Genomic DNA, 25,844 nt, shown 5'->3' with positions numbered 1-25,844 from the left:
TCTGGGGGAAACATATCCAGTGGTAAAGGAGTACGCTCACTTTTATTGGATAACTCTCACAGTCTGGACCAATGAAACTTTTTTTTTTTTATTATTATTGTAACTGAAATATTGATACCACCATAGTATCTGGCAGTATATTTTCTCTGACTGTTCATGTATTTGTCTTCAGGATGATTCAGAATGGTGAGAAAAGGCAAAAACAGATAGATAAAAAGGGAGGAGAAAATGGATGAGGGAAGCAATATCAAGGCACAGGCTTGCATTATTCTGTGGTTTTACGACAAATACTTAATGAAAATCCCCGCAAGGGTGATAGAAGCCTGTATTTAATTAAGCCTTTATAAAATATTAACCAGGGAGGCCAGGGCGATTTCCCCTCTCCCCTGGTCTGTTCAGTAGATTGAACCACAGTTACACTACATAGACAGCTCTGAATTATAATTTCAGATAGTAGGTGAGCAGTAGAGAGAGTGAGAGAGCAGGTCTAGTGCTCACTAAAGAGCCAAAGGGGAGGTTGGGATGAGGGACCGATGCTGCTCCTACCTCTGGAATGTCTTCTAATCACATTAGGGGGAACTATAGCTCTGATTTATAAGGGCTCTTTTAAGTTCACTTTTCAGCCCCAGCACCTCTATGTCTCTACCTTTAACAATCTTTGAAATGACTTTGATCTCCTAATTTGGGCGTCACATCCTGTGAAGGGCACAATGTGCAGAAAAGGTGTAAATCATTACTAAAACTGTGGTGTCTTTTTTTTCCCTTTCTTTTTTCTTCAACACAACGATGATGGCTGATCTATAGGGAGCTGTGGAAGAAGGCCTTAAACTGCATTTGCTATTGGGGAATAAGATAAGGGATTGGATGGAGGAAATATACTAATTTCTTTTGGTCACGATTGATGGATGAATGTCATTTTTTTTGAGAATCATCAATTACACAAACCATCAGTATTCACAGAGGTAGAAACCACATAGAAAATCACCTGCAAAATGTGTGACATATGCAATAGTCTCAACTTAGAGGTTCACTTCAGATTTTTTTTTAAATTTATTTTTCTAAACTTTCAACAACCTTTAGTAGTCTGAGGTGTCATTACGTGACCCGTGTGCAGGATGTCAGCCATGTGATAATAATAAGTGGCCAAACAAGGGCTTTAATCCCTGTCGTTGATGCAAAGACAGTTTTGGCATTGAACTTGATTGGCCTTGATCCCTCTTTACTTTGGCTCCTAGTCGAGGACTTTGACCCTTCCCAGCCAAAGCTAGCGGCTGTTGTCATCTGGGGTTCAGAGTCTTTGTCAAAATAAAAGTGAACAAAGATTTGTACTAGCCTGCTGTTAAACAGAATAAAAATACCTAATTTTCAGTTGAATAAACTGCTGCAACACTTATTAAGCAATGTCTGATAAAAGGAAAATACTGAGTTGATTATATTAAAGACAATAAGTTCTGTTTTTTATCTCAGAACCTTACACTTAGTGTTTGGTGAGAGAGACGTCATGTTTCATTTACATGTTGGAAAAGAAAGCATGTTTATTTTATTTATATATATTTTTTGTGCTTTAAGTAACTGCTGACTTTTTCAGTGTCTAAGCAACATCTTTGGTACATTTCCTAAACCTTTACCTATGAATACTTAAACATAGCCACAAAACATGTAATGATGTTTTTGTTACTACAAGCAGATGTTGTAGGGAGACTGGGTTGCCATGGTGTTAAACTCACTGTCCTCCCATTTACTCTGCATCCATTTACAGATCCATACAGACTCTGACGAAGGTGAGGGCAACATCAAATACACTATCTCCGGAGAAGGAGCGGGTTCCATCTTCATCATCGATGAGCTTACAGGAGACATACACGCCACAGAGAGACTGGACCGAGAAGAGAAGGCTTTTTACACTCTTCGAGCTCAGGCCCGGGACCGCCTCTCCAATGACCCACTCGAACCAGAGTCAGAGTTTGTCATCAAAGTCCAGGACATCAACGACAGCGAGCCCAAGTTCTTGGAAGGTCCCTATATCGGCAGTGTGGCAGAGCTGTCACCAATAGGTAAGCTGTGAACATGTTATAAAGCCAGAAAAGGACCATCTGGGTCACTGTTTGAGTCTTTGAACTCAGGATGCCCCAAAGGTGCCTATACTGTATGGAATTACCAGTTATATTACAGCTATTTCCATGATGCATAAGTAAGGTCTATCACATAATACTTTGTCCAGGGCTCAAGGGAAGCTAGAAAGTGCCAAGAAGAGCAAAATGATAAATTATTCCCCCACAGCAGTGATGGACACATGAAAACGCTCACATATTTCATCGAGGTGTTAGATGAAAATAGATTTGGAGTCATGAATTCACTGCGGATAGTATAGTGATGTGAAGCTATAACCTGTTGGTAGGAATGAGATGGAAAATTAAGAAGGCGATGCAGGCATTTAAAGACAGCAGATGCAAACAAATTGCATTGTTCCCAGATGAGCCTTGTGGCTGTGCTGTGACACACAGTTTTGGGGCAATTGATGAAGGCAGAATGAGAGGAAAGAGGAGAATAGGAGAGGTGCTTCAGAGGAGTAGATAATAACGAGGGTACACCGCATTTCCAGCGAGGCTTTTGACAATGACACCACAATGCTTTTAATCTTGACAAACATGTTTTTATTGTGAGCAACAGTATTAGCGGCACCCCATTGCTGCTTAAAATTCTCAGTGAAATGGAAAAGACAGGTGAATGAGGGTGTCAGGGGCTTCATTAGCATGGTATTAATGTCAAAGACACAGCTGATGTTTAATAAACAAAATTCTGTTTGGCTGCCAAGTAATATCACAATACCATGTGTGGCTCAGGGTGTTGTGTGCGATGCCCGTGTTTGCGTGTGTGTTCATGCATATGCAGCACAGGTTGGGGGGGTTGGGTGGTTGCTCCTTGTTTGAGTGACTCCAGGAGTGGTGCAAAATGGAATGGCTCTTCCCTATTCGAGCCTGATTGGAATTAATTCCTGCTTCCTCAGCATGATCCAAACCATGGGCATTTCTGCCTACAGTGCTCTCTAAAACTGAATGGGGCTTGTGTGTGAGTGAGGGAGCGAGAGAGAGCAAGTGAAAGGTGGCGACAGCAGGAGAGAGATAAAGAGTTTTAGAAAACGATGCAAAACCTTGGGAGGCGAGAGAGGTATTATCTCCTCAAGAAGGAGAGAGAGAGGGTGTCATCGAAGCCATGCTTAGTTAATGTTAGTTAATGTAATCTTAATGATCATGACCCTTTCACTTCGCCCGCTACCCCTTGTTCGACCCTGTCGCGCCTCAGTCAAATTACACACTAAATGAGTGTGGAGTTCATGTTTTAAACATCGTTGTGGAGCACTGCCCCTAATGAGGTAACATCTACTGCTTAGTCAAGCGTTCTCCGGCCCTGTTTCTTTTTCTTTCCGCTGTTCTCCTGTTGAACATCAGCTAACACCAGCAGTATTTTTCTGGCATGTCAGTGATAAGGTCACAAGCACAATGACAATAACTGAAAGGAGTGAAAAGGGGAAAATAAATAAATAAAAAACAAGGTGCCAGACGGAGCAGCTTGATGCAACATGTCATTCACCAGGCTTCAAAATACCCTCCTTTGAAGATATATGTGAAATGTATCACCATATCACTAATTTAATTTAATATCCAAGTATGAGGCTGGCCATATTGTATGAGTCTCTTTCTGTAAGCAAATTAGCCCGAACAAGTATTTCCTCTGCAACCCAAGCCTGAGGTAGCTTATTTGTCTTTGCTGTAGATCTCCACTGTTGTAGTGAGCCATATCCCAACAATGGCTGACGTGTTCTGTAATTACAATCAACATGGCAGTGCTGTTTATTTTGGATTAACTCCTCATCCTGTGACTATGAATACTCAGCAAAACAACGAATGTGTAATAAGTTGTGGTTTAAAATAACCCCCAACAAATGTATGTTTGAGCAATGTTAGTGGCTGTTGGGATTTAAAAGTACTTCTTTAAAAATGAACCTATAATTTTGTGACCTGTTTTAAAAGGTCATCATTGAGAAAAAATGATGATGGGGCTGAGTGCTACAGACAGGGTGGGTTAGAAATTATGAAAAAGATGCATAGCAAGCTGGTTCTAGTCTTTACTTTTGATTTGTTAAGAGCAAAAATATGCAAATAAAAGTCTTTTCTTAAAAATAATGTTTTATCCCCTCCCCAAAGATGTTATAATTACTTTGTTCATTTGTCAATGTTTCCCTCGAGCTGTCTCAACACCATATATAATTTGTTTTAATTTACTCCAGCTGTGAGCTTCTCTGTCTTTTGTGCATTGCTAGATCACTTCTAGCTTGATGACTTATGGGGATTTTAAAAGCATGCTGATGTCTCCTGTATACTTGATTTTGTCTTTTTCTTGCATGACGCCAGTATATACTCAAAACCTGGTTAGAATCAGCACTTTTTATGTAACTTGGACACAGCCCCTGTAATGTGAGGCAGGGTTGCGTTTTATGCCGTGATGAAAGCAGGTTGCAAGCATTAGCCACACCAGTAATATGCTCACTGTGCTGTTTTATGGCCAACCATAGTGGCAAATCGCCTCGGAACACGTGAGGCCATAATAGTAAGAAAGCAATCAGTAGTCAGCTGCCTCGGGCATATTCATCTTTACTTATCACCCCTGTCATGTCTCCCAGTGCCCGTCTTTGTCATAGCCTTACAGCCTCTGATCCTGCCTCTCCCTTTTTTTCTGTTTTTTCTGTTTTTTTTTGTAGAGGCTTCCGGTCTCCCTGTCTGTCTCTCTGTCAGCCTGTTCAGCATTTTTTTTTTTTATTTTACCCAAAAAGGGCATTCCCTCCCCTCATGTAGTTTGTTTTTCAGGGTCGGTTCAGGAGAAGATAGGACAAATAATAGAAGTGGCAAAGTTGATGATGAAGTGTGGGGCCCGAGCTCTGTGTTGTCCTGTGAAAAATGTGTAGCTAATGAAATTGCTGTCTTAAATCAAATTTGTAGTGCATGGGTGATTGAATGTTGCTTTGAGAACCATGCATGTCTTTATGTCGGGATAGAAGAGGGAATATGGAGTCGCTCTGTAGGAGGTTGCTGTGTCCTCTGACTTGTGATGATAAAGAGTGTGAAGGATGGATTTAATACAGTGTCTAGCTAGAGGACATCGTAACACAACCAAAAAGAAACATGGAGCTGACCAAAAGATGTAGCTCAGTTCTTACTTTTATTAATTGTAGGCCAAATATACATTCATTTTCTATTTTATAGCTCTGAAGATTTCAAAGTCGTAACATGTAGTTTAGTTGGAAAACTCTGAGGCTTGTAGGTAAAGAGCTTCAATGACAAATAACAGTTTGCTGGCCAACTGTTAATCAACCACAGGAAGGTATATGTATCGCTAGTATTTTTGAGCAAATGAAACAATATTTTGAAAAATGAACCAACGTTCGGTTCAGTGAATTCATCTTTTTGATTCATCTGAACAGTGTGTAACTTTGATTGTTTTCATGCACTCGTGTACTTTTTCACCACATTGCACACTGTTAGGAATTGCCCAGTGGGTCGGTGGTTGGCAAGGTTCTTGGTTCAAACTTGAGCAAAGTCAACTGGGGACTTCATTTGCATGTTCTCCCAGTAGCCTTTGCACATTCAACTGGCCACCTGCCCTGTTGTTCCCGTACCTCACTCCCAGCGCACACACCATCAGCAGGTTGAGAGAATGGATGGGTATGGCTGTTGTTCAGTTGCAGAAACACATTTGTCTTTGTAAAGAGATGCATATATTTTACTCATATGGTGGTGTTTTGGAGCAGTGAATCCTCCATCTGCCTTTTGTTTACCTTCCTCCCTTTGCTGGTGCTAAGCACTAACAACAGGGAATTCATTGTCTTTTTCTGCTGCATCTCTATGTGACAGATGCACAAGGACCAGAAGTATTGAACAGTTTCTTTTAAAACTTAGCTCAAACAGCGGTAATTGCTCACCAATATTAGCCCGTGACTGTAATTGCAGGGGGCTGAATTGCTCTTGCCCTTCTGAAAATATTGAACCCCATTCAGAAGGAATGTTGCACAGTTTCACACATTTCTTCACTTTTACAGTAATGCAGTCCCATAATGCCCAGCATTGTATACATAAAAAAAGCAAATATATGATTTTCTTCAAGCTTGCTCGAGAAGTGGCTTGAGCATTTGAACTGTTCAAACAGCAAGTTTTGGTATGGCTATGTGCTCCGAAGCTGTCTCTTGCTTTTGTTCACACTATTCAATAGGTGAGCCGCACTTATGCATATGTGTACATAGCTTACATGTGGAAAATAAAAGCAAAACAGTTTTTTCTGATATGAGCATAATGCAGTTTTAGTTGCCTTGTATTAGTAGTTTTCATTTATTTCATGATTTGGTTTGCTGTTAAGGCCTAAAGGAGATAAAGATGCACGATATTGTGGAATCAAAAACTGTCCATTACAGGCCTATTTGATTAATGGATGCTCACTTACAACCCAACAGGTCATCTTTCTCTTTATGGCTCACCCTCCTCTGCATTTTCTGAATAAAAAATGGACCCATCATTAATGTAAATCACCTTCAATGTTAAAAGCTAATGTTGCCTCCTGTCCATTTGCAAGGTAATGTTAAAGGTACACGTCTGTCCATTTAAAACACCCATCCCTCCATTATGAATTACATCTAATTCATCTCTGGCAAAAAGCCCTGTGTCAGGCTGAAGGTCCCAACAACATTCACTGAATGTACTTAAAGCTACATAATGGGTTAAGATACAAAAACAAGAAGCAGATATGATCATCTCAAATATTGGGAGGTTTTGGATTTTGTTTTGTTGTTTTGATAACACAAAAGCTAACTTATAAGAGAATTTATAGACCATTTTTATAGACTGCTACAGTGATTTGATATGTAACATTGGTCAGATGAGCCAAAATCGCTGTCATGTTTGTACATAAAATTTTAAGCTAAAGCTGGCAGCTGAGTAGCTCAGCTCACCATGATGAGGAAACAGTGGGAAACAGCAAGCTTGACTCTGTGAAGTGATTAAAAAAAATGTAAAAACTGCCAACCTGCACTCTACTGAATAGCACATGGCTTTCTCATTTGTTTAATACATACAAAAACCGTTATGTTAAATGATGTGGCGTTGAACTGCCCATACTGGAGCTGTTTAATAGCTGGGTAAGCAATTTCCTGGGCTTTGTCCGAAATTACCCCTTCACTCATTCATTTCTCCTCATATAATGGTATACAACTGTGAGCAGTAAATGCAGATTTCAGACACTAATCATTGTCATTTTGTGGTACGTAAGTGTATTTCCCTAAATGTCAAACAACTTTACAGCCAAAGTGTAGAGGGTGTGAATTTCATCAGATGTGGTGACAGGATAACTACTGTGTGTTTAGTGTTGCATGTGTTACCGTGTGAGCAAAGAAGTGTTACTGTGAGTACTTGCATCATGTTACATAAGGGTGTGAACAAGGTGGTATATCAGTCATTTGTTGGCAGAGTATGAGCAGTAAATGTGAAGAACAGGCCATTTGATTGGTGAAATCTGACCCGATGGTTTGTTGTAATGACAAAAGGGTTTTGTTGAAAGAGCAATGCTTTATTTGTATGAGGGCAAATTTTGCTTTAAAAGCTAGTTTATGCAAATAAGTCATATTTCTTTATTGTCATTGTCAGTAAAGCTCGGTATTTATAAGCAGATGCAAGGCAGGCTATTTCTTTTTGGGGAATCAGTGTAGACTTTTGTTGAATTCGTACAGTAAAAAGCAAAGCTGCAATGCTCAAGAATTGCTTGTTTTGACACCATAGAGAAGAAATCATATTCTAGTATTGCTGTGCAGTTGAGAGTTCATGTTGCATGTTTTTTTAATTTGGGTATGTTGACTTAAAACAATAAATCTGCAGTTTTGTCTTCTATAAGTTGGTCTAGAACTTTTAAAAATCGTAGCTTGTTTTTGAGAGAGACTTTGTGGATTTCACTGCTGATTTTTTAATCACAATACCCACTCTTTGTTTTTGTATAATTCATTTGGCCATGCATTTTCAAACCTGTCACTGTGTAAAAGTTTCAAATCAGATTATTTCACATCTGTTAGAAATTTAGTTTTCTTATTTGTGTGACTTAGTTAAAGTTTATTTTGTTTGTTCATGGTTAGTTCTGGGTTTCCTATGGTGCACTACCTCCACTGATGTGCTCCAATTATTTAGCCTTGGCCAGCAAGACTTGGCGATATTTGACAAGTGATTGAGAGGGATGAGATGCGGCTTTAAAATGGTGCTGGAGACTGCACTAAAATATTTGTATAATAAAGATAATATTGAATATTAGTATCTTTTCTTGGGAACTAATTAATAGCCACATCTTTAAATTCAGTGTGTGTATGTTACTGTATATAGAAATTTAATGGACATCCCTTTTAAACTGTTATAATAAGTGGGCTAAATATAACTAAAGAGAGGTAAGAAAATATTTCTCTTCTATATCATTATTGGATGGATTAAGATTAATAAGATTTTGGACAGTAATTTTTGCTTTCTATATAAGCTTTTACATGGTGCTTTTATGTAAGTACCAGATGGCTTACAAAGGATGACATTTTGGCATAATGTTTATGTTTCTGAAAACTTCATCATTAATTTTGGAGTTTACTACATCTCTTTTCCTCTCGCGTTCCCCAGCCATTGTAATTGTTTAAATATTTATGTAGCTTTGAGCTCGGCATCAAAATGTTAAAATCCAGAGGCTGAAGTAATGTTGAACTGGTCTGCTGCCAATCTTCGACAATGCTACGTAGCCAAATAGTTATATACCTGCTACAGTTGTCCAGTGGATAGATGGAGCTTTTAGATGTAGCACATATGCTGCAGAGAAATAATTGGCAGTGGCACCCCAAGCTAATGCTTATGCCTCACACGCCCAGCTAATATTAAAGTAATAAAGACAGGCTTTTTCCAATTTGAAATCAGTATTACACCGTGTTACAACATGCATACTAAGACATCTGTCACTCTGTTATATTTTTTTTCTTGTATTTTTTTTTCAATGTGAGCAGACTGACAAACTGGAACAGTTTGTTGGGTATGAAACCATTTAGTCACTGAGCCAGCAATCTTCCCCTTCCACTCAAAGGTCGGGTGGAAATGTGGCTAGGAGGGGTAGCTCTTAGTGGCGAAATCACAACAGGGTGAAAAGTTTCCACGGAGCTAATCCTGTGATTGATGTGGTTCCATTAGAGAGGACCTCAGGACCTCTGAGTGGCAGAGATGTGGCACGACATGACGTCTGTGCCGCAGCCTCTAACCTCAGGTAACACTGACTGACAGTGTCCAAAGAACAACAGGCAGGCAAATGGCAGTCTGATAACAGACATTAAGCTGAGCACTATCCTCAGCTTTTATCTTCTAATGACACAAACTGATGTAGTGTAGAATTACTAAATACGAAGAACCGCAGGAGTCTAAAGCAGCATAATAGCTTCCTTAAACTGACATTTATCCTATTCTCTATCAAAAACACAATCTATTAAACCAGGTTGGAGAAAGTGGAAACACAACAAAGGCTATTAAAAAACAGAGATGTGCTTTAATACAATTCCTTGGACTTGCATGTCTGTGCGAAGTGCCATTACATTTTTTCATACTTTAAGGCATGTCATCTCTGTAAACGCCGCAACGCTCTGCATTTTAATGGTTATTTTAATGTTACTGTTGTTTATTGTTGGACCAAATATTTTTTTGTTTGTTTTTATTTCCAGTGTCAACCTTAAATGAGTTTGAAGATCTCATGACTACTGCCCAGTTCCTAACAAATACAGTATACTGTGTGGCATCTGTGTGGTCAGATATGTGGCTAAAAAAGACATCTAGTAGACAGGTGCTTCATAAACTGCCTGAAGTGAGGTGTGGAGGCTGACAAGAGTGAAAACCCAGAGAGCAGCATAGAAGAGAAGCATTCCAGGATGTACTTTTTAAGTGTCTGTTTGAAGGTCGCCACCCTGCTTATCACTGTGTATAGAAATATTACACTGATGCTCGACTCTCACACAAAATGTACGCAACAAATGGCATTCGAAGGATATTTGTGGTGGCTGACACAGAGAATAGCAGCAGGCAGAGTAAGAGTGTAGAAAGGCAACTTATTACACACAAGAGATCATAACTTGAAACAGAGATTCAAGCGCCTTTTGTATGAATAAAGTTACGACGCATAAAATAAACCAGGTAGGAGTATCTTTGTGGACAAAACAAGCAACCTGCGTCTTTCTTCTTTAGATATATATTTTTTTCTCTTTTCGATCTATTGACCTTCATTCAGTTCCCTCTCACACACTCGCGTAGTCAGCCTGAGAGATAAATTCCTCACTACTTTCATATGTAATACAACAAACTCCACAAGGAGATTAAAATAATGATCAGCCTCTGTGGTGCTCTGGTCCAGAGATGTTGCCCAGGAGGCTGCAGACTGTTGCAGTCACTATGGGGAATCCATGAACCTTTCATGCTAACTAACCATAGATGAGACATTCGGAGCAGAAGGATCAAAGGAGAGAGCAATGCGACAAGGCAGCAGCAAGTTACAATCAATATTCTCTGCCAAACACCTTTATGTATATGACCAGTAACATCTACCATTATACGCTCAACCACAGTACTTGACATAATTGATTTTGGCTGATCTCTGTGTGTGGTCATGTGTATGAATTAGTGTGTATGTGGGGGGAGGGAGAAAGTCAGAGAGTGAGAATGTGTGATTTGGTATTTGAAGAGGCATGAAAGATGTGTATGACAACAGCAGCACGATAGATTCGCAGTTGTGAAATTGATTAAAGCTTTTACTTTTTCATTAGAGATGCAATCAAGAATCATGGACACTGCCTTTTACTTTCCCATACATTCAACATTTTGATATTGTGCTGGGAATAGATTGTCTAAAACAACGTTGATGCATGACCTGCGGATACATAATGCTTTTAAATTAAATTATTTATCTATAAATGCATTGAAACAAACATTTATTGTTAAAGTGTGGAGTGATTTTTTTTTTTCTCCAAAGAATGGTTTCTGAAACTTGAGTTGTGTTCTTCAAAATTGGGAGTTGCTTTGTATTTATTTTTTCCAGAAACAAAGGCTTGAAAATAATGAGAGGTTATGTTTTAAAGTTGACATGCCACGCTGGCTCACAGTGGTGTCTACAAAACAAATAATGATCTGATCTATTAAAAGACACAAGTTCAAGGGCTAACAAAGATTAGATTTACAATCTCAGTCGTGAGAGATGAAAAATATCCTTAAATCCTTGTTGAGATCTCGAAGAGGATCAATGTAAGCAGGCCATTGGCTTTTATGACATGGCAGATATTTCTTCCCTTTATACTTCATTCTCCCTCACTCTTCTTCCTCTCCCTCGCTCTCTCCCTCTCCACCTCTCTCCTGGGGCATTTATGTGGATGAGAGAGGAATGAATCACAGTAGAAGTAGTGAAGAAATAACTTTTCATGTGAAAACACCTCAGCTTTTATGGCTTTACTAAATGATCCATAATGCGGGCAGGGAGCACTCAGTCCTGCAGATTAAGGCAGGTCGGAGCGGGAAAGAAGCTCAGTGCTGCAGCCGTTAGACCCCTCCATGGAAGCTCGCACCAGTACGGCACCAGCTGAGATAGGCACAAATCTCTTTTACGAGGCTGCCTCTTAAATAGCTGTCAGTCTAGTGTCTCACACGTGGCGCACTCCTCCAGCTCCCCTCACAGTAATTGAACCATCTCTCCCAGAGTGCTGAAATGGTGTGGGAAGCCATTCCGACAGCCTGTGTTGATACCATTAAACCAAACTCATGCATAAATCTAACTATATAGCCGTCGTCACCCAGTCTCAACCGAATCCTCCACGCCCTAGAAACAACCCTCCTCCTTACTCCATTTCACCAGATATGGTCCCAGAGTTAGTTTTCATCCGAATATTATTTACATTATCCTTCAAGGGATATTGTTCACTGCTTAAATAACATTTGCAACACAGACTGTATTATTATGTTATTGTTTTGGAACAACTGTTGCTTCCTTCATGTCTTTCGCTCTGAGATGATGTTGTAGCAATGTTGGAAACACTGTTCCAGGAAGAAACTGCCATATAAATAGAAAGCAACTACTGGTTGCAGTCATTATTTGAACTGTTTATTTACTCAATTATCTGTTAATCCCACCTTCTCTGTGGTGTTTTTCATACTTGGGAATATAACAATAGAATTATAGAAAAATTAACTATTAATTAAAGGTGCAAAATAAACGACTGCCATTTAACCCTAATTACTTACCCCATCTGCAACAGAATTAAATTAAAAACAAAGCTACACATGAGTGACAAATTAAAGGAAAAACCTGAATAAATAAGCAGAGAAACAAAATGAATGCAGATGCTTCCACACAGGTGCACTGCACAGTATAATTAAGTAATAACCATCCAATCATGCTCTGTGGCATGTATAAATATGCTAAACAGGCCCATTGGATTTAGATTTTGCATCAGAATACAAGAGGAAAAAATGCAAGAGACTTTGAAGGATGATTCATTGTTGGGGATCGGATGGCAGGAGCTTTAGTCACAAAAGCTATTCAACTGGCAAGTGTTTGGATAGGAATGGTGACTGAAAGGACAACTGAATTCAGAACTATAAAAAAAAAACATCAGTAAATAAGGTAGAAATTTGTGGTCAGCAACACGTATTTAAAAGTGATGATGCTCGTACAGCCTTGCGATATGTAAGGAAAAACAGAAAAACACTTCCTCAGGTGACCCAAAATGTCAATGCGGGACATGATCAGACTGTCAGCAAGAACAGGCCATTGACGATTACATAGAGGGGCATATTTAAGTAGGGTTGCAATGAATATACCCTCATTAGAAGGATGACTGCACATTTGAATGTTTAATGGTGCAGAAACCACAGGCACTGGTCTACAGTGATTTGGTCAGATGAGCCATCCAAGCATACACCTAGACAGTACAGAGCCTAATGCTTGACCTCTACAATGACGGCATCCGGTGGCTCTGTTGTGCTATGGAGGGCATTTTGCTTGCATGGTTTGTGTCCACTTGACCTGTTAGAGGGAAGGGTCACTGAAAATCAATACAAAGTTCTTCTGAGTCATCACCTTTATCCTTTGATGAACCATTACGATCCTGATGGTAGTGGTCTCTTCCAGATCACTAATGACCCCATCCATAGGGGAGGGTCACTGAATGGTTTGATGAGTATTGAAATTATGTAAATCACATGGTCTAGCCTTCAAAATCACCAGATCTCAATCCAACTGAACCACCTTAGAGATTTTTTACAAGCATGTGAAGACAGTGCTGTCCACCACTATCATCAAAACACCAGATAAGGAAATATTTTTTTGAAAAATGGCGTTCCCTTCCAAAAGTCAAGTTTGAAAGACTTGAATAATCACTGTCAAGGTGCACTGAAGCTGTTCTGGTGGCACATAGTGGTGTTACACCTTAATAATACACTCTATGTTGGATTTTCCATTAATTTGTCACCCATATGCATATCTGCATATACTATAGTTTCACAACAAGGAGATGTTGTCACCCTGTCTAGTCCTCCATAGTAAGGCAAGTAACTTTGGAAAGCATTGGTAAACATTGCTGCTCTCAGGAATGCTCTGATGAACATTAACAGAAAAAAAAACATTTATTTTCACATCTTTTAATTGTTAAACTGAAAATGTTTGGGTTAAATTTGACAATTAGCACAATGCCAACACTCCTTTTTTTAATTGTTGAAATCTACAGTTTAAACATCTGCAGGCTGCATTAGCTTCACTTGAAGCAGAGAGACTACATTCACTGCATTATTTTTCTACAAGTAGCACAAGTTGGCTCAGAGTAATGCCATATTAAAGAGCTCAAATGTGCTTCTAATAGAAAGTTCTGTGTCACCATGTCTGACCGGTTATGGATGGAAACGTGTCAGCTCTGCCGCCTCCATAAACACACCCAACAATGATGTCATGGTGTAATATACTAAACATCCACTTCTCCACTTTAGTATAGTAAGGTGAGATAATCAACCACTGGGTGTCAGCAAAATAATTTCTTTTTAAATGTTGAACTCCTGTTGAAGCTTGAAACAATTGAAGCAGTAACACAGGGCTGAATGTGTCATTTGGCTTCACCACTGGTGTAATTGCTCAAATATTTGAAGAAAACGATATAGAAAGTTTTGTAATATAACCAAACCAAGCAAACTCTACCCAAACAAATATGCCCATGAAGGGAGACAAACTTTTATATTTTGGTAATTAAAATTATTATTGCTACAGTGCATGTTGTCTCATCTGAGAGCAATTTGTGATTGAGGTTTTATTAGTGGGAGAAAAACATCTCTTTGGATAATGAATATCTGGAGCTTCTCTCCATTAGACATACTTCTCCTGTTACTGCTATATGCATTACATTTCAATCTGAGAAAGTCAATAATTTTTATTGAATTCCCACAAGTCCATCAACAGTCGAATCTGCTTAAGTGACGCCAACCACGCCAACAGATACTGTAAGTAATGACTTCTCCTCACTGAAAACACTGATGCAAGCCAGCGCTTTAATAAGAACCCAAGTGCCAAACTCACTGCCTCACTTCTCTTTTTAATATAAACACAATAAAGAAACATTTGCATTTATATAGTTCTTCCAAACCATCTGACGTTGCTGCCAGCCAGTATCCAGAAACAGCTGAGCGTCAAACTGATTGTTACCTGGGGAAAATTAAGATAAGGAAGTAATCCCATGGACGAAAATGGCTTTGTTGGACCCACAGCGAGGGGGCCAACCAGCTAGGAAGAATTAACAAACCCCTGCCCGCTGCCAGTAATGAAAATGCCTAGTCTCTATACAGTCCTGTGTTTTCAATATGATAAGAATGATATCTCACTCATCCCCCAACTGTGATGCTTTATTGTGATCTGCTAAGGATCAGTACTTTTTCACATTTGGAATAGGTAATGACTTATATGATATGACAAGAATGTAAATTAAAAACCAAACTAGTTAATATGCATGATACTTTTTGTTCAGGTAGGAGCTGCGATATATCAGGATTAAACTGAGGGCAGCATGACGTTATTGATAGACTCTGATCTATCCATGTGTCAATACATGTTTTGCATGTCTTTGCATATCCTTTTTCATGCCAACTGTTTGTCAGATGACATATATTTAAGACAAAGTAGCACAACCTAATTCATTTGACTAGTATGATTGAGCAGGTAGTGCGATGCATTATATGCTAGCGATATTAAAGCATGGAAACTGGCCAGCTCCTATCAACATACAGTGCAGAACAAAAGAGTGCTATAGGTGACAGTGACAGAAGAATGATCTGAGCCATCTGATTTAATGGCTGGGTGACTTTAATGATAATCCACTGGCCTCTCCCTCCCTCTTTCCCCCTTAGGAGCTCCATTGGATGACAGGAAACAAACAGTGCTCTGACACTTCTCTCTAATTAGCATCATTAGCATACGGTCATTATGTAGCTGGACAGTAGCATGACAGGGCTCTGAGAAAGGCTACACTGGTGACCTTTAGTGGACAACACCAGCTGTCAGTAATTACCCACAGCAACGGCCAGAGGGATGAAGACAAAGACTGACTTCTTGTCCTTGAGGACCTGCGGTGCCTAAGAATGTCTCCTTTTTTTAATCTTTCTTTTTCCTGTAAGTGAATATATTTATAGAAAGAAAAAAATAGTGCTCACATGCTAGGAGACAAGTATGCAGTTGTTTCTTAACCTTAAAATTAAGAACCTTAAAGTTTGAAAGGCTTTCGGCTGAGCTTTAACTAAAATGTGTGACTAAATGGAAAGATGCGGCTGCCTATTTTCTGCCAGAGGCTCGTATTCGCACACTGTTGACAAATTTACTACACTGAGTGGGAAATAATGACTTAAACATTGTTGCTCCACAAATCCCAATTTTAAGGGTTCGTGTGGAAATGACTGTTCACTGTGTTCTCTGTCTAAGTGCCGGTAATGACATGTAATTGTTTGTTGTAAATTTCTTTGCTTCTATCAGTCTTTGAAGGTGTAATGTTGACTGTATGACTCCATGTTTTCTTTCATCTAAGAGCACAACTTCTGTGCTGATGAGAGGAAAAACAAATCTAAGCGTTGGGGTTGCGGAAAAGTAATTTGAAATATTAAAAAAATGTTTAGGAAATTACACTCATCCATCCATCCATCCATCCAGCTTAATCCTCTGTATGGTCACGAACAGGTCCACAGGTTGACAGTCTATCGCAGGGCTACACACAGACAACCAAGCACACTCATATTTACACCTACAGAGAATTTAGAATCACTAATTAACCTCAGCATGTCTTTGTGGGAGGAAGCCAGAGCACCCACACAGGCACAAGGAGAACATACAAACTCCACACAGAAAGACCCCAGGCCGGGAACCTTTTAGCTGTTAGGCAGCAGTGCTAACCACCATGACATGGTGCAGTAGTGCTGAAATACTCCCTCTATCAAGTATAATCACAGACAAGTGTGCATGAACACACACACATGACTGTGACTGTACCTGTGAGTCCCACTCACTCATGTGATGCATCCGGCAGCCCACAACCTTAACAAAGGGCAGCTTTTTAACAGCTACTCAAAACAATGAAGAGAGGGTAGTGTGTGCTTTTGTATATATATGTCCTCCATTTCAAGGTCTGAAAATCTTTGTTTTTGTCCTCACAAAGACAGAACCAGCTCAAGTTACCGACAAACACAAAGAAAACACCCACATCTTTGAGTCTGATTCAAATTCATATTATGAGATTTCAGCCCTTGTCTAAAGTATCCCCAGTGGCCTCCTGGCTCAGAAGTTTCTCTTCTCTTTTTTTGACATTATGTTGTCTGTTTCCAACAGGAACGTCCGTCATGAAGGTTACTGCATCGGATGCTGATGACCCGACATACGGCAGCAGTGCCAGAGTGGTATACAGTGTACTGGATGGAGAAAAGTTTTTCACTGTGGACAGACACACAGGTAAGAACAAACACATTCACCACTCTCTGAACCCTTTTCTTAGAAGATTTTCTTGTGCTTCTTCTTCTTTTAGCAATACCTTAAGCAATCTATGTTCAGAGACCATAATTCCCAGATCAATCAAAATTTGTGGACAAAAACATAAAATCAATTGGCCAAAAACAAGCAATTTTATAAAGTTTTAGCCAACAACTTCTGGCTCCAGCCACTCAAAATAGCACTTGGCTCAACAATCAAGTCTAGAACTTATTTTGTCCAACGAGCAGCAGGCAGCGTATAGTGTGAATAGCATCAGGTACACCGTTGCCCTTAAGTTGGATTAAAATATTTTTATTTTACCTCTTCTCATGATTGTGACAATATGATTTATTCTTGATAGATAAATTGTATATCTTCTCAAAACTTTATTAATATCACAATTTACATACAATACACATCACAGTAAAAATTACATCACAATTAACTTTTTCAAACTGTGTATTCAGGCTTAAACACAATAAGGGTATTAAACAATAGGATTTGGGTTTTGTTTCAATTTTTCAACCTTGGTTACTTTAACAGGAAACACATATTTGAGGGGATTTCATGCATAAGAATGCCCAATACTACTCTTCCTACTCTTACACTCAGTCACTAATGTTGTGTATGGCCACCCCTGACATGGATCAATGCATTAAGATACTACTGTCCACCAGCTTGTTGATGGTGTCAATGGGGGCCAAGTGGGGCGTCCCACTCTTCGGTCAGTTACCCAAAGTCAGAATTAGTTTCACCTGGGTGATTGGGACTCAGTATGTAATCATTGCACCTGATCAAAAGTGATTTCTGATGTGTATAAATAGAAATAAAAAGAGGATATATACGATATATATATACATGTAACATGTTCATCACACATATTAGATACATTTATTTACCTAACTGTTTTGGCTCCGTTGTTAGCATCTGTTTAATTGACTGTTAAACTCATTATCAGACCAAATGCATGTGCTGTTCAGCACAGGAAAGCTGAGAGTCTTTTTTTTGACTAGTGCTCGAGTCTGTCTGGGTCGTCTTCTAACATTACCTCAGAATCATGGGTTATATATCCACCGCATTCAGATTTAACCTATGAAAAATCTCCCCCAGCTATACATTGCAAAAGTCGCTATTTCCCCATGGAGTTGAGCTTATACGAGAGATTCGTCCTGACCCAGAGTCTTTCAGGGGTAGCTTAGCATTGGTGTTGCCTTCGAATTCCTCTCCAGGGAAAACCGCGAAAGTTTTAATGATTTCTTTTTTGGTCTCCACCACTTAGATTTGGTCAGCCTGGGTGCCTTGATGATAAATGGCTCTACCTGGGTGGAATTAGTCAGGAGACTGGATGGTCCATTCCAGCTTCTGCCTCACGACCCCCAGTTCCACCCGCCCTCTCTCCCTCCTTCTTGTAGGCAGACAGGCAGCCTAATAGGTGCGAGTCAAGAAGGTCAAAATAAAGAGGAGACAGAACAGCTGTGAAACCTGCCTCATTAATATCACTTTCACTCACCTTGGCAAAGTCTATAGCAAGTCTTTTTTTTTGTGTGTGTGTGCGTGTGTGTCGCTTTGGCCATTATGGAATTGTCTGTAGGTGTTTTTGAGTATCTCATTAAAATACGTTAGAGACTACAAGGATTGAACCATAGTAATATGTAAAACAAACAAATAATTCTTTTTTTAATTTAAGGGTGAGGTGGATTATGATAACATTGTATTTAAAAAAAAATAAATAAATTAGATTATATACTATTATAGAACAGATTTTTCTATTCCGTTTGTATTATAATTTAGCAAAACAGAAAACAACAACAAAATAAACAAAAAAAACAAAGGCATGTATCTGCATCTTTCATCCAAGACTGCAGTTTATTGATTTAAACGGTTTCTGAAAACAAACAAACAAAAAGCGTTAAGATATTCTACACTCAGTGTATGTTTTGTCCTATGAATACCACATTAATTATAATTAATATAATTATATAATATGATTAATTATATTACTGTAATATAGCACATGCAAAAGGCTAGTTTTTGATTGTACTTATTGTTCCATGTTGATGATAATGTTGAGTTTTTGGTCTGTACCAAGCATTTATTTCATCTTCTGCTTCCTTCCGAAACACACAACGATAGCTGCTTCCATGTCCTCAAGGCTCAAATGAGCAAAAGAACAAATATATATATATATATATAGCAACAAAAGTGTGTAAGGCAGTTGTTGAAAATGTAGAAGAAGTTTAAAAGTTTTTGTACTTTTGTCCATACCCCAGCTGTAGATTTGTCCACTGCAGTGTCAGAGTGCAATGGCAGCTCCCGTGAAAATGTGAGTGCAGCAATATGTATGGATCATCGGTTTCTGGCGGTGCGCACACAGCGGCAGAGGAAATGACATGGTGACAGGTGCAAAAGGCAAGCTGATACCTCAGCCTGCCAAAACGACCCCTTTTCAGTTTTTGTAGCGGCTGTGAAGGCCCAAAAGATTTCCATTGCCTTACAAGATGAAAACAGAGATAATTGATGTATAAAAGCAAAAAAAAAAAAAAAAAGAGCGAGAGAGAGAGAGAACGAGAAAAGATTGGAATGTCATTTATTTTATATTAATGTAATGAATTACTATACTGAAGCTCTATTTCACAGTTGGTATACACGGTCCTATTACCCGCTTAAATTGGTTAATGTTAAGCCTACGTGATACGCATTGGAATATGCAGCAGGTAGACTGCGCTGATGAATACAGACCATGTAGGCACATCTATGTGGGTTCTACTATAATTTAGGAGCAGTGGTGCTGTATAGTTGTAGCTGCTCTAATTTAGGTGCATCCCCTTTTGGTTTTTCGCAGATGAAAGAGGAGCATGTCATCTGTCTTCCTACTTAACTCCACTGCTGCATGTACTGTATTTTGGCGACTCATAGAACATGGCCCTGGGCTAAATGTGGCTCGAATCAGTGAGTTGTATACCCAACACAATGCAAACCTTTGGGAATGAGACACCACACCAAGCACGGGAAATGCATCAATAGATTCTGATGTGGAAAATCCCAAGGGGTAAAGTGGAATTATATTACTACTGCAGAGCAAAGCAGCCAGCTACTGATACAGTTGCTGCTGCTGGGCCAACAAGGAGAATGTCTCTTTTTAAACCAGGAAGAACCATGTGCTGGTTTGTGTGAATGTGTGTGAAGAGATAGGTACAGCATTAAAAAAAAGAGAGACCAAAGTACAGGACTTCTTGGGAAGCACAAATATAGTTGTTAGGTAACTTCACAGGTACTCTCACACAGGAGACAGTATCATCAAGACATCACATCCAAACTGTCTGCAAATAGTTGTAGAGAGCTGACATGTGTTTGCCAAGGTGACCATAAAGAAGGCTGTTTGTTGCTTTGCTGATCTTCATCTGAAAGGTGGAATATGACTTTTACATTTTATAATAGTTCCTTAAATTCAAAAGCTCAACTCAGTCAATACCCTGTTTTTAACTGACTGCTGAATTTTTGCAGAATGTGCACTGCTGAATAAATGAAACTATTGCCCTGGTTTTGCTTCTCTCTCTTGCTGTCTCTCTCTCTTGCTGTGCTTCTTAACTCTCTTCCTACATCATATCACTTTCTCTATGTCCCTTGCTTGCTTTGTGGATATCCACTTTTCAGGTATGAGTGCAGTCTCCACCATGGAAGAGTTGTAATGCTGTTCAGGGTGGCTGAGGCAAGCCTTCATTCTGCCTCTATATATTATTCATTTTAATACAGCTGAGCCATAAAACGGTGTATGTGCAGAGGCGCAAATATGACACAATCTCTGCTATCCACCTTTTTCTGAGGAGGAGAAATGGAATGTGCTGCACTTGTGCCTCCATAATACAGTGCTTAGCAGAAGTTGGTATTCAAACTGAGAGAGGAAATATAGTTGGTTATTGCATAAGTGCTAACCACTAATGTAACCTTTCCAGTGGCCTCACTTACTAACTACTCTCTCTCTCTTTCTCTCTGCCTCTCCCCTGCAAACTCACCTCCATCCCTCAATCATTAGGAATAATTATGACAGCAGTGGCGGATTTGGACCGTGAGACACAGGATCGCTACGAGTTGGTCGTCAAGGCAACAGACATGGCAGGACAAATGGGTGGTCTCTCTGGCTCCACCACGGTGACCATAGTGATCACAGACGTTAATGACAACCCACCGCGCTTCCCACAGAGTGAGTGTGTCCCGCACATTTTCTCGCTTTAAACTGAAACAGAGACTGTGAGACAGGAGGAGAGGGAGAAAACAGTTGGAAATGACTGAGAGTATAAAAGGAACAAGTGAGGGTTTTTTTTGTTTTTTTTTTCAGAGGGATGGGGAGTCTGAAAGACAAAGAAATGAGAATATGATGAAAGAGTCATATTTTGCAACCTGCAGGCCTCTGACATCAATAAGCAGTGGCTTAAATAGCATCTATGCAGTCTTCAAAAATCACCTAAATTAAATTTACGGGCCCGTCGTACCCGCTGCCCATAACAAAGTAGTCTATCAAATGCGGAGAATTGATGCGTTCCACTGCACATTTGATCATTCTCTTTAGGCAAGGCTCAAAAGAGGACCGAATCAATACAGCTGATTGTACATAGTAATGTTATGGATTTGTGATGGCGAGTTGGATTTTGAACTAAATGGCTTTCAGGGAGCACGTACTCAACAGGTAGGTTTAAAACACAGCTAAAAATACAGTCCGTTCCCCCTGACCACACAAACACACCTAATTTAGTTGAAACCCAGCCTTCTCTAAAGCAAACAGATAAGGAGTGTGGACATTACACATATTGCACCTTTGACGTACTGCACCAGCACAAGTACATTTAGTGTTACCGGGATTTTCTGCCTGACATGTGGTGTATTATTCTAAATGTTAGCACATCTAGAATTAATTAGATGTGTGAATAAAATAGCCTTTTTTTCTGTTTCTTCATTCTTTTTTTTTCCCTTTTTCTGGAGTAAAACCGACACTATAACAGCATAACACTATTACTTTTGTTAAAGCTAGGGGTACAGCGTCTGACAGTGTGGGTGATTGTATTTGATATGTCTCCACACACCTTTTCTTATTTCTTGATAAATCCCTTTTTTTCATCTCTGTAAATCATATTTACTCAGTCAGAGGGATAAACCCTACAGGATTATAGTACCTCCACTGCATGGTATTGGGGAATAGATAGAATTTGGAATCCAGTCATAAATAAGATGCAAAGGAAGATGACATATGGTATACATAAGGGCTTTGATGGTTCACACAATTTCCATCTGGGGAACAGTAGAGTTTAATCTTCTTACTTCCTTTCTAAAAAAGATCTTTTTATTTAGCTCATAACAATTACTGGTATTTTAATTGGTCTCTTCTGTAATTTTAAATGTAACTTCAGATTCAGAATTGACATCATGGAAACGTTTTCCTATACTCTTATACATAATATAATACCTGCTTTGTTATTCCCATCCGTGCTTACAATTGAGATACAGTCATAATTGCACATTGCACAATATTGATTCATCTGTATTGTGGCAGAGACATCACGTAACTTCACTGTGAATTCTGGGTAGTGGCAACTTTTAATGTCAGAAATGTTATTCTAAGGATACAGTGTGATAAATAATTTTTTACATTCTGGTTTTCGTGAATTCAGCAACCATATTTACAATAAATGTCCGACATCTACCTGTTGCTATTCTCTCATTATAACCCCATCCTAACTTCATTTTCCATTTTCTGTTTCTCCCCCTCTTTACTTCTACTTTATCTACATCATTATCTCATCCCCTTCCTCTTCCCACTTTTCTGTTTCCGCTCACTATCCATCTCTTTTACCAATATCCTGACTTCTCACCCTCATTTTCCACTCACGGCCGTCCATCTGTCTTTTCTCATCCTTCTTCCGCTGGTGTTTTTTTTACCTCTTTTTCTCCATGTTACCTTTGTCCCATGTCCTTCTTTTCTGGTGTGCTGTGCGACTGCATCTACACATTGGTTTACCTGTGATTTTCCGTCTCCTGCCACTCATTTCATTTACCAGAGATGTACCAGTTTTCTGTGTCGGAGGGGGCTGCTCTGGGCACACCGGTTGGACGTGTCATTGCCACAGATGCAGATATGGGAGAGAACACGGACATGAGCTATCTGATCAAAGAGGGAGGGGAGCTGTTCAAAGTCACGACCGATGTGGAGACACAGGAAGCCGTTGTTTCCATCAAGAAGGTACAGTTACATTAGAGCAAATGCTTCAATGCTGTGATTGTTCTCTGTTAATCCCATATTGATGTTAAACAGGCCAAAAATAATAATAATTAGAAAAATTAAAGCAATCAGTTTTGCCTTTAAAAAAAACAAAAACAGATCCCATTTTCCATTGCAAACAAAATGTTTAGTGGTAGGAGTTTTTCCTTCCCCTAAAGCTTTACACAAACCAGCTAAATAAGATAGCTAAGAGTTACTTTCTACTTGAGCTATAAATATACATGCCAAAGCAATGTTTTAGGCAAACATTTTTGAAATTAGATTCAAGCAAAAGCTATTTGTTGCTGGAAAAAGCATCACTCAAAAATCAGACTGGCTACAATTACCAGGTATGCTAGCCTGCAAGCATTTATTGATTTTTCTTTCCTTTTTTAAACACAATTTTATGGATTGTTTCAAGCATCTTTTCATATGCAGCAGTCCCTGACCCCTGTGGCAGAATAGATAAAAGTGACTGGGATTCTTTTGGTTAGAAATCAACAAGCAACTTGGCCTATGTTGATTTTCGTTTAACAAACCCCGTTTGAGGAACTGTTGGTAAAGTTTGATTTTATTTTTTTTAGCTCCCAGCATTTTGGTCTTTCTGCTGAGTGAGCTGGACAGCTGTTGGGCCGCAACTCCTTTCAAGAGACAGAGAAAGAGAGATAATTGGTCTTTGATGGTTGATAATCATTGGTTGCCCGCTGGAGTTTGACAGGTGCTGTCAGTACTTTGTCTTTCCAAATGGTGAACTATTCTCAACTTTTTTTCTTTCTTTTTTTTTCCCTCCTTGCACTCTGCGACCAAAAGAAAAGAAAAGGTTGAATTCTAGAAGTAGCAACTTGTGTCAAAAGTGTTTCTCTGAAGTGACACATCGCTATTGTGAATGGGGCCTAATAGCAAAATGAACATGTTGACACTCAGCCAGCAGTGTTTTGGTTCACTGGACTTTCAACAATATGGCAGTGTTAAACATTCTAGCTGCCAGAGCCTGTAATGGTTAGACGGTGATGCTTGTACAACTGTCTCTTGAAAGAAACTATCGACTAAAAGGGAGGCATGAACTCTATACAAACATATATGTTTATATCTTTGCAATTTTATCAGTGCTGTAATGTAGCTTCTGGCCATCAGTGTCAGGACTCAGGACTGTGTCACTTTACATGATGGATGACTTATAGCTAAGTGAAATTGTTCATTTAAAATCTCATTTGTTTGTGTTTCAGCCACTGGACTTCGAAAGCAAGCGGACACACAATGTTGTTGTAGAGGCAGTAAATAAGCACGTTGACCCTCGCTTTGTGGACCTGGGCTCTTTTCGAGACCAGACCATTGTCCGGGTGAGCGTATCGGACATAGACGAGCCGCCCATCTTTCAGCCAGTGGATGGCGCCATCATGGAGGTCCAGGAGGATGCCAAAGTAGGGGCGCTGGTTGGCATTGTCACTGCCAGGGATCCAGATGTGAAGAATAAACCCGTTAGGTACATGAAGAGATCTAAAACTAATTTTTTGAAAAAGTAAATGTATATCTGAATGTATATCTAGCAGCTTACAACAACGTATTTAAAGCTAAGTTTTACTCTGTTAAGTTCCATGTAAACCACTGCATAGAGAGATGAAGTTTACTTAGAACCCTGATTCGGGTAAACTGCACATGTTAATGCAATCATGGTCCACACTAGAATGCAAATCATTTCTACTTTAATTATAATTGGTAGAGAGGACCGTAGCTTTAAAAGAGAGACAAAATAGTACCGAGGGTGTACTGTTGTATCAAATCTGATTTGGTTTGATTAGAACATTAAGTTTGCTTTAAATAAAACAATCTTTTGGCTGTGATTATAATGTAGCATATAAAAATACATGAAAATGTAGGGATAAGATTAAAGCGGTACTTAGATACTGTGAGTGCACAATTGCTTTTTGCAACAGTAGGTAGCTTGATAAAATATATCAACCAAAACACTGGCAATAAAATATTGCTATGGAAAGATGGCCTCGCTGCTTAATATAAATCACACTGCAAAGCAAACTTATGCATGACAATGAGCACCTCATTTTGCGTGGCTTTGATAGGATACTGAAGCACTGTAGCGCGGGCTGCAGCTCCTCAAGTCCGCTGGCATTTGCTCATGGCATCCTGCATCTACTGTATTACTTTATCACCGTAGACACATTCTTATAGGAGAAGAATTTGTTATGTGAAAAAATATAACTCTAAAGAACTATAACTCACTAGTTGCAAGTAGACACATGTGTAGTTGATAGGCTTCAGAGAATTTTTTTTTTTAGCAAAAAAGCAACAGAGCAATCGATGGAAGTGTACAGTAAATCTCTTTTTCTTTTTTTTCTCAGATTACTGTGTGTGATAAAACAATATCATCTGGTATCTCCAGTCTGTAGCAAGGTCTTTGGTTTATATGTCCTCAGAAGAGCAATTGCAATGTGAGGGAGGGAATGTAGATAAGGGCTATGACAGTCTCACTGACAGAGTATACACCGACACATGCAGGGCCTGTGCA

General features: G+C 39.3%; 1 protein-coding gene across 1 annotated transcript in view; it reads left to right on the top strand.

The window, feature by feature from the left end:
* cdh22 (cadherin 22) overlaps positions 1-25,844 on the top strand; it is a 73,168-nt gene that overhangs the window by 8,728 nt on the left and 38,596 nt on the right. Inside the window, exons 2-6 of the mRNA XM_008289463.1 lie at positions 1,760-2,054; positions 16,933-17,052; positions 21,104-21,271; positions 23,121-23,302; positions 24,547-24,803. Of these exons, the coding sequence (XP_008287685.1) occupies positions 1,760-2,054; positions 16,933-17,052; positions 21,104-21,271; positions 23,121-23,302; positions 24,547-24,803 (1,022 nt within the window). The remainder of the gene's footprint in view (positions 1-1,759; positions 2,055-16,932; positions 17,053-21,103; positions 21,272-23,120; positions 23,303-24,546; positions 24,804-25,844) is intronic.

This window comes from Stegastes partitus, unplaced genomic scaffold (assembly GCF_000690725.1).
Source record: "Stegastes partitus isolate 25-593 unplaced genomic scaffold, Stegastes_partitus-1.0.2 Scaffold617, whole genome shotgun sequence".
NCBI classification, from domain to species: Eukaryota; Metazoa; Chordata; class Actinopteri; family Pomacentridae; genus Stegastes; species Stegastes partitus.
Note: the sequence above shows the minus strand (reverse complement) of the source record. Positions and strands in the feature narration are given on the sequence as shown.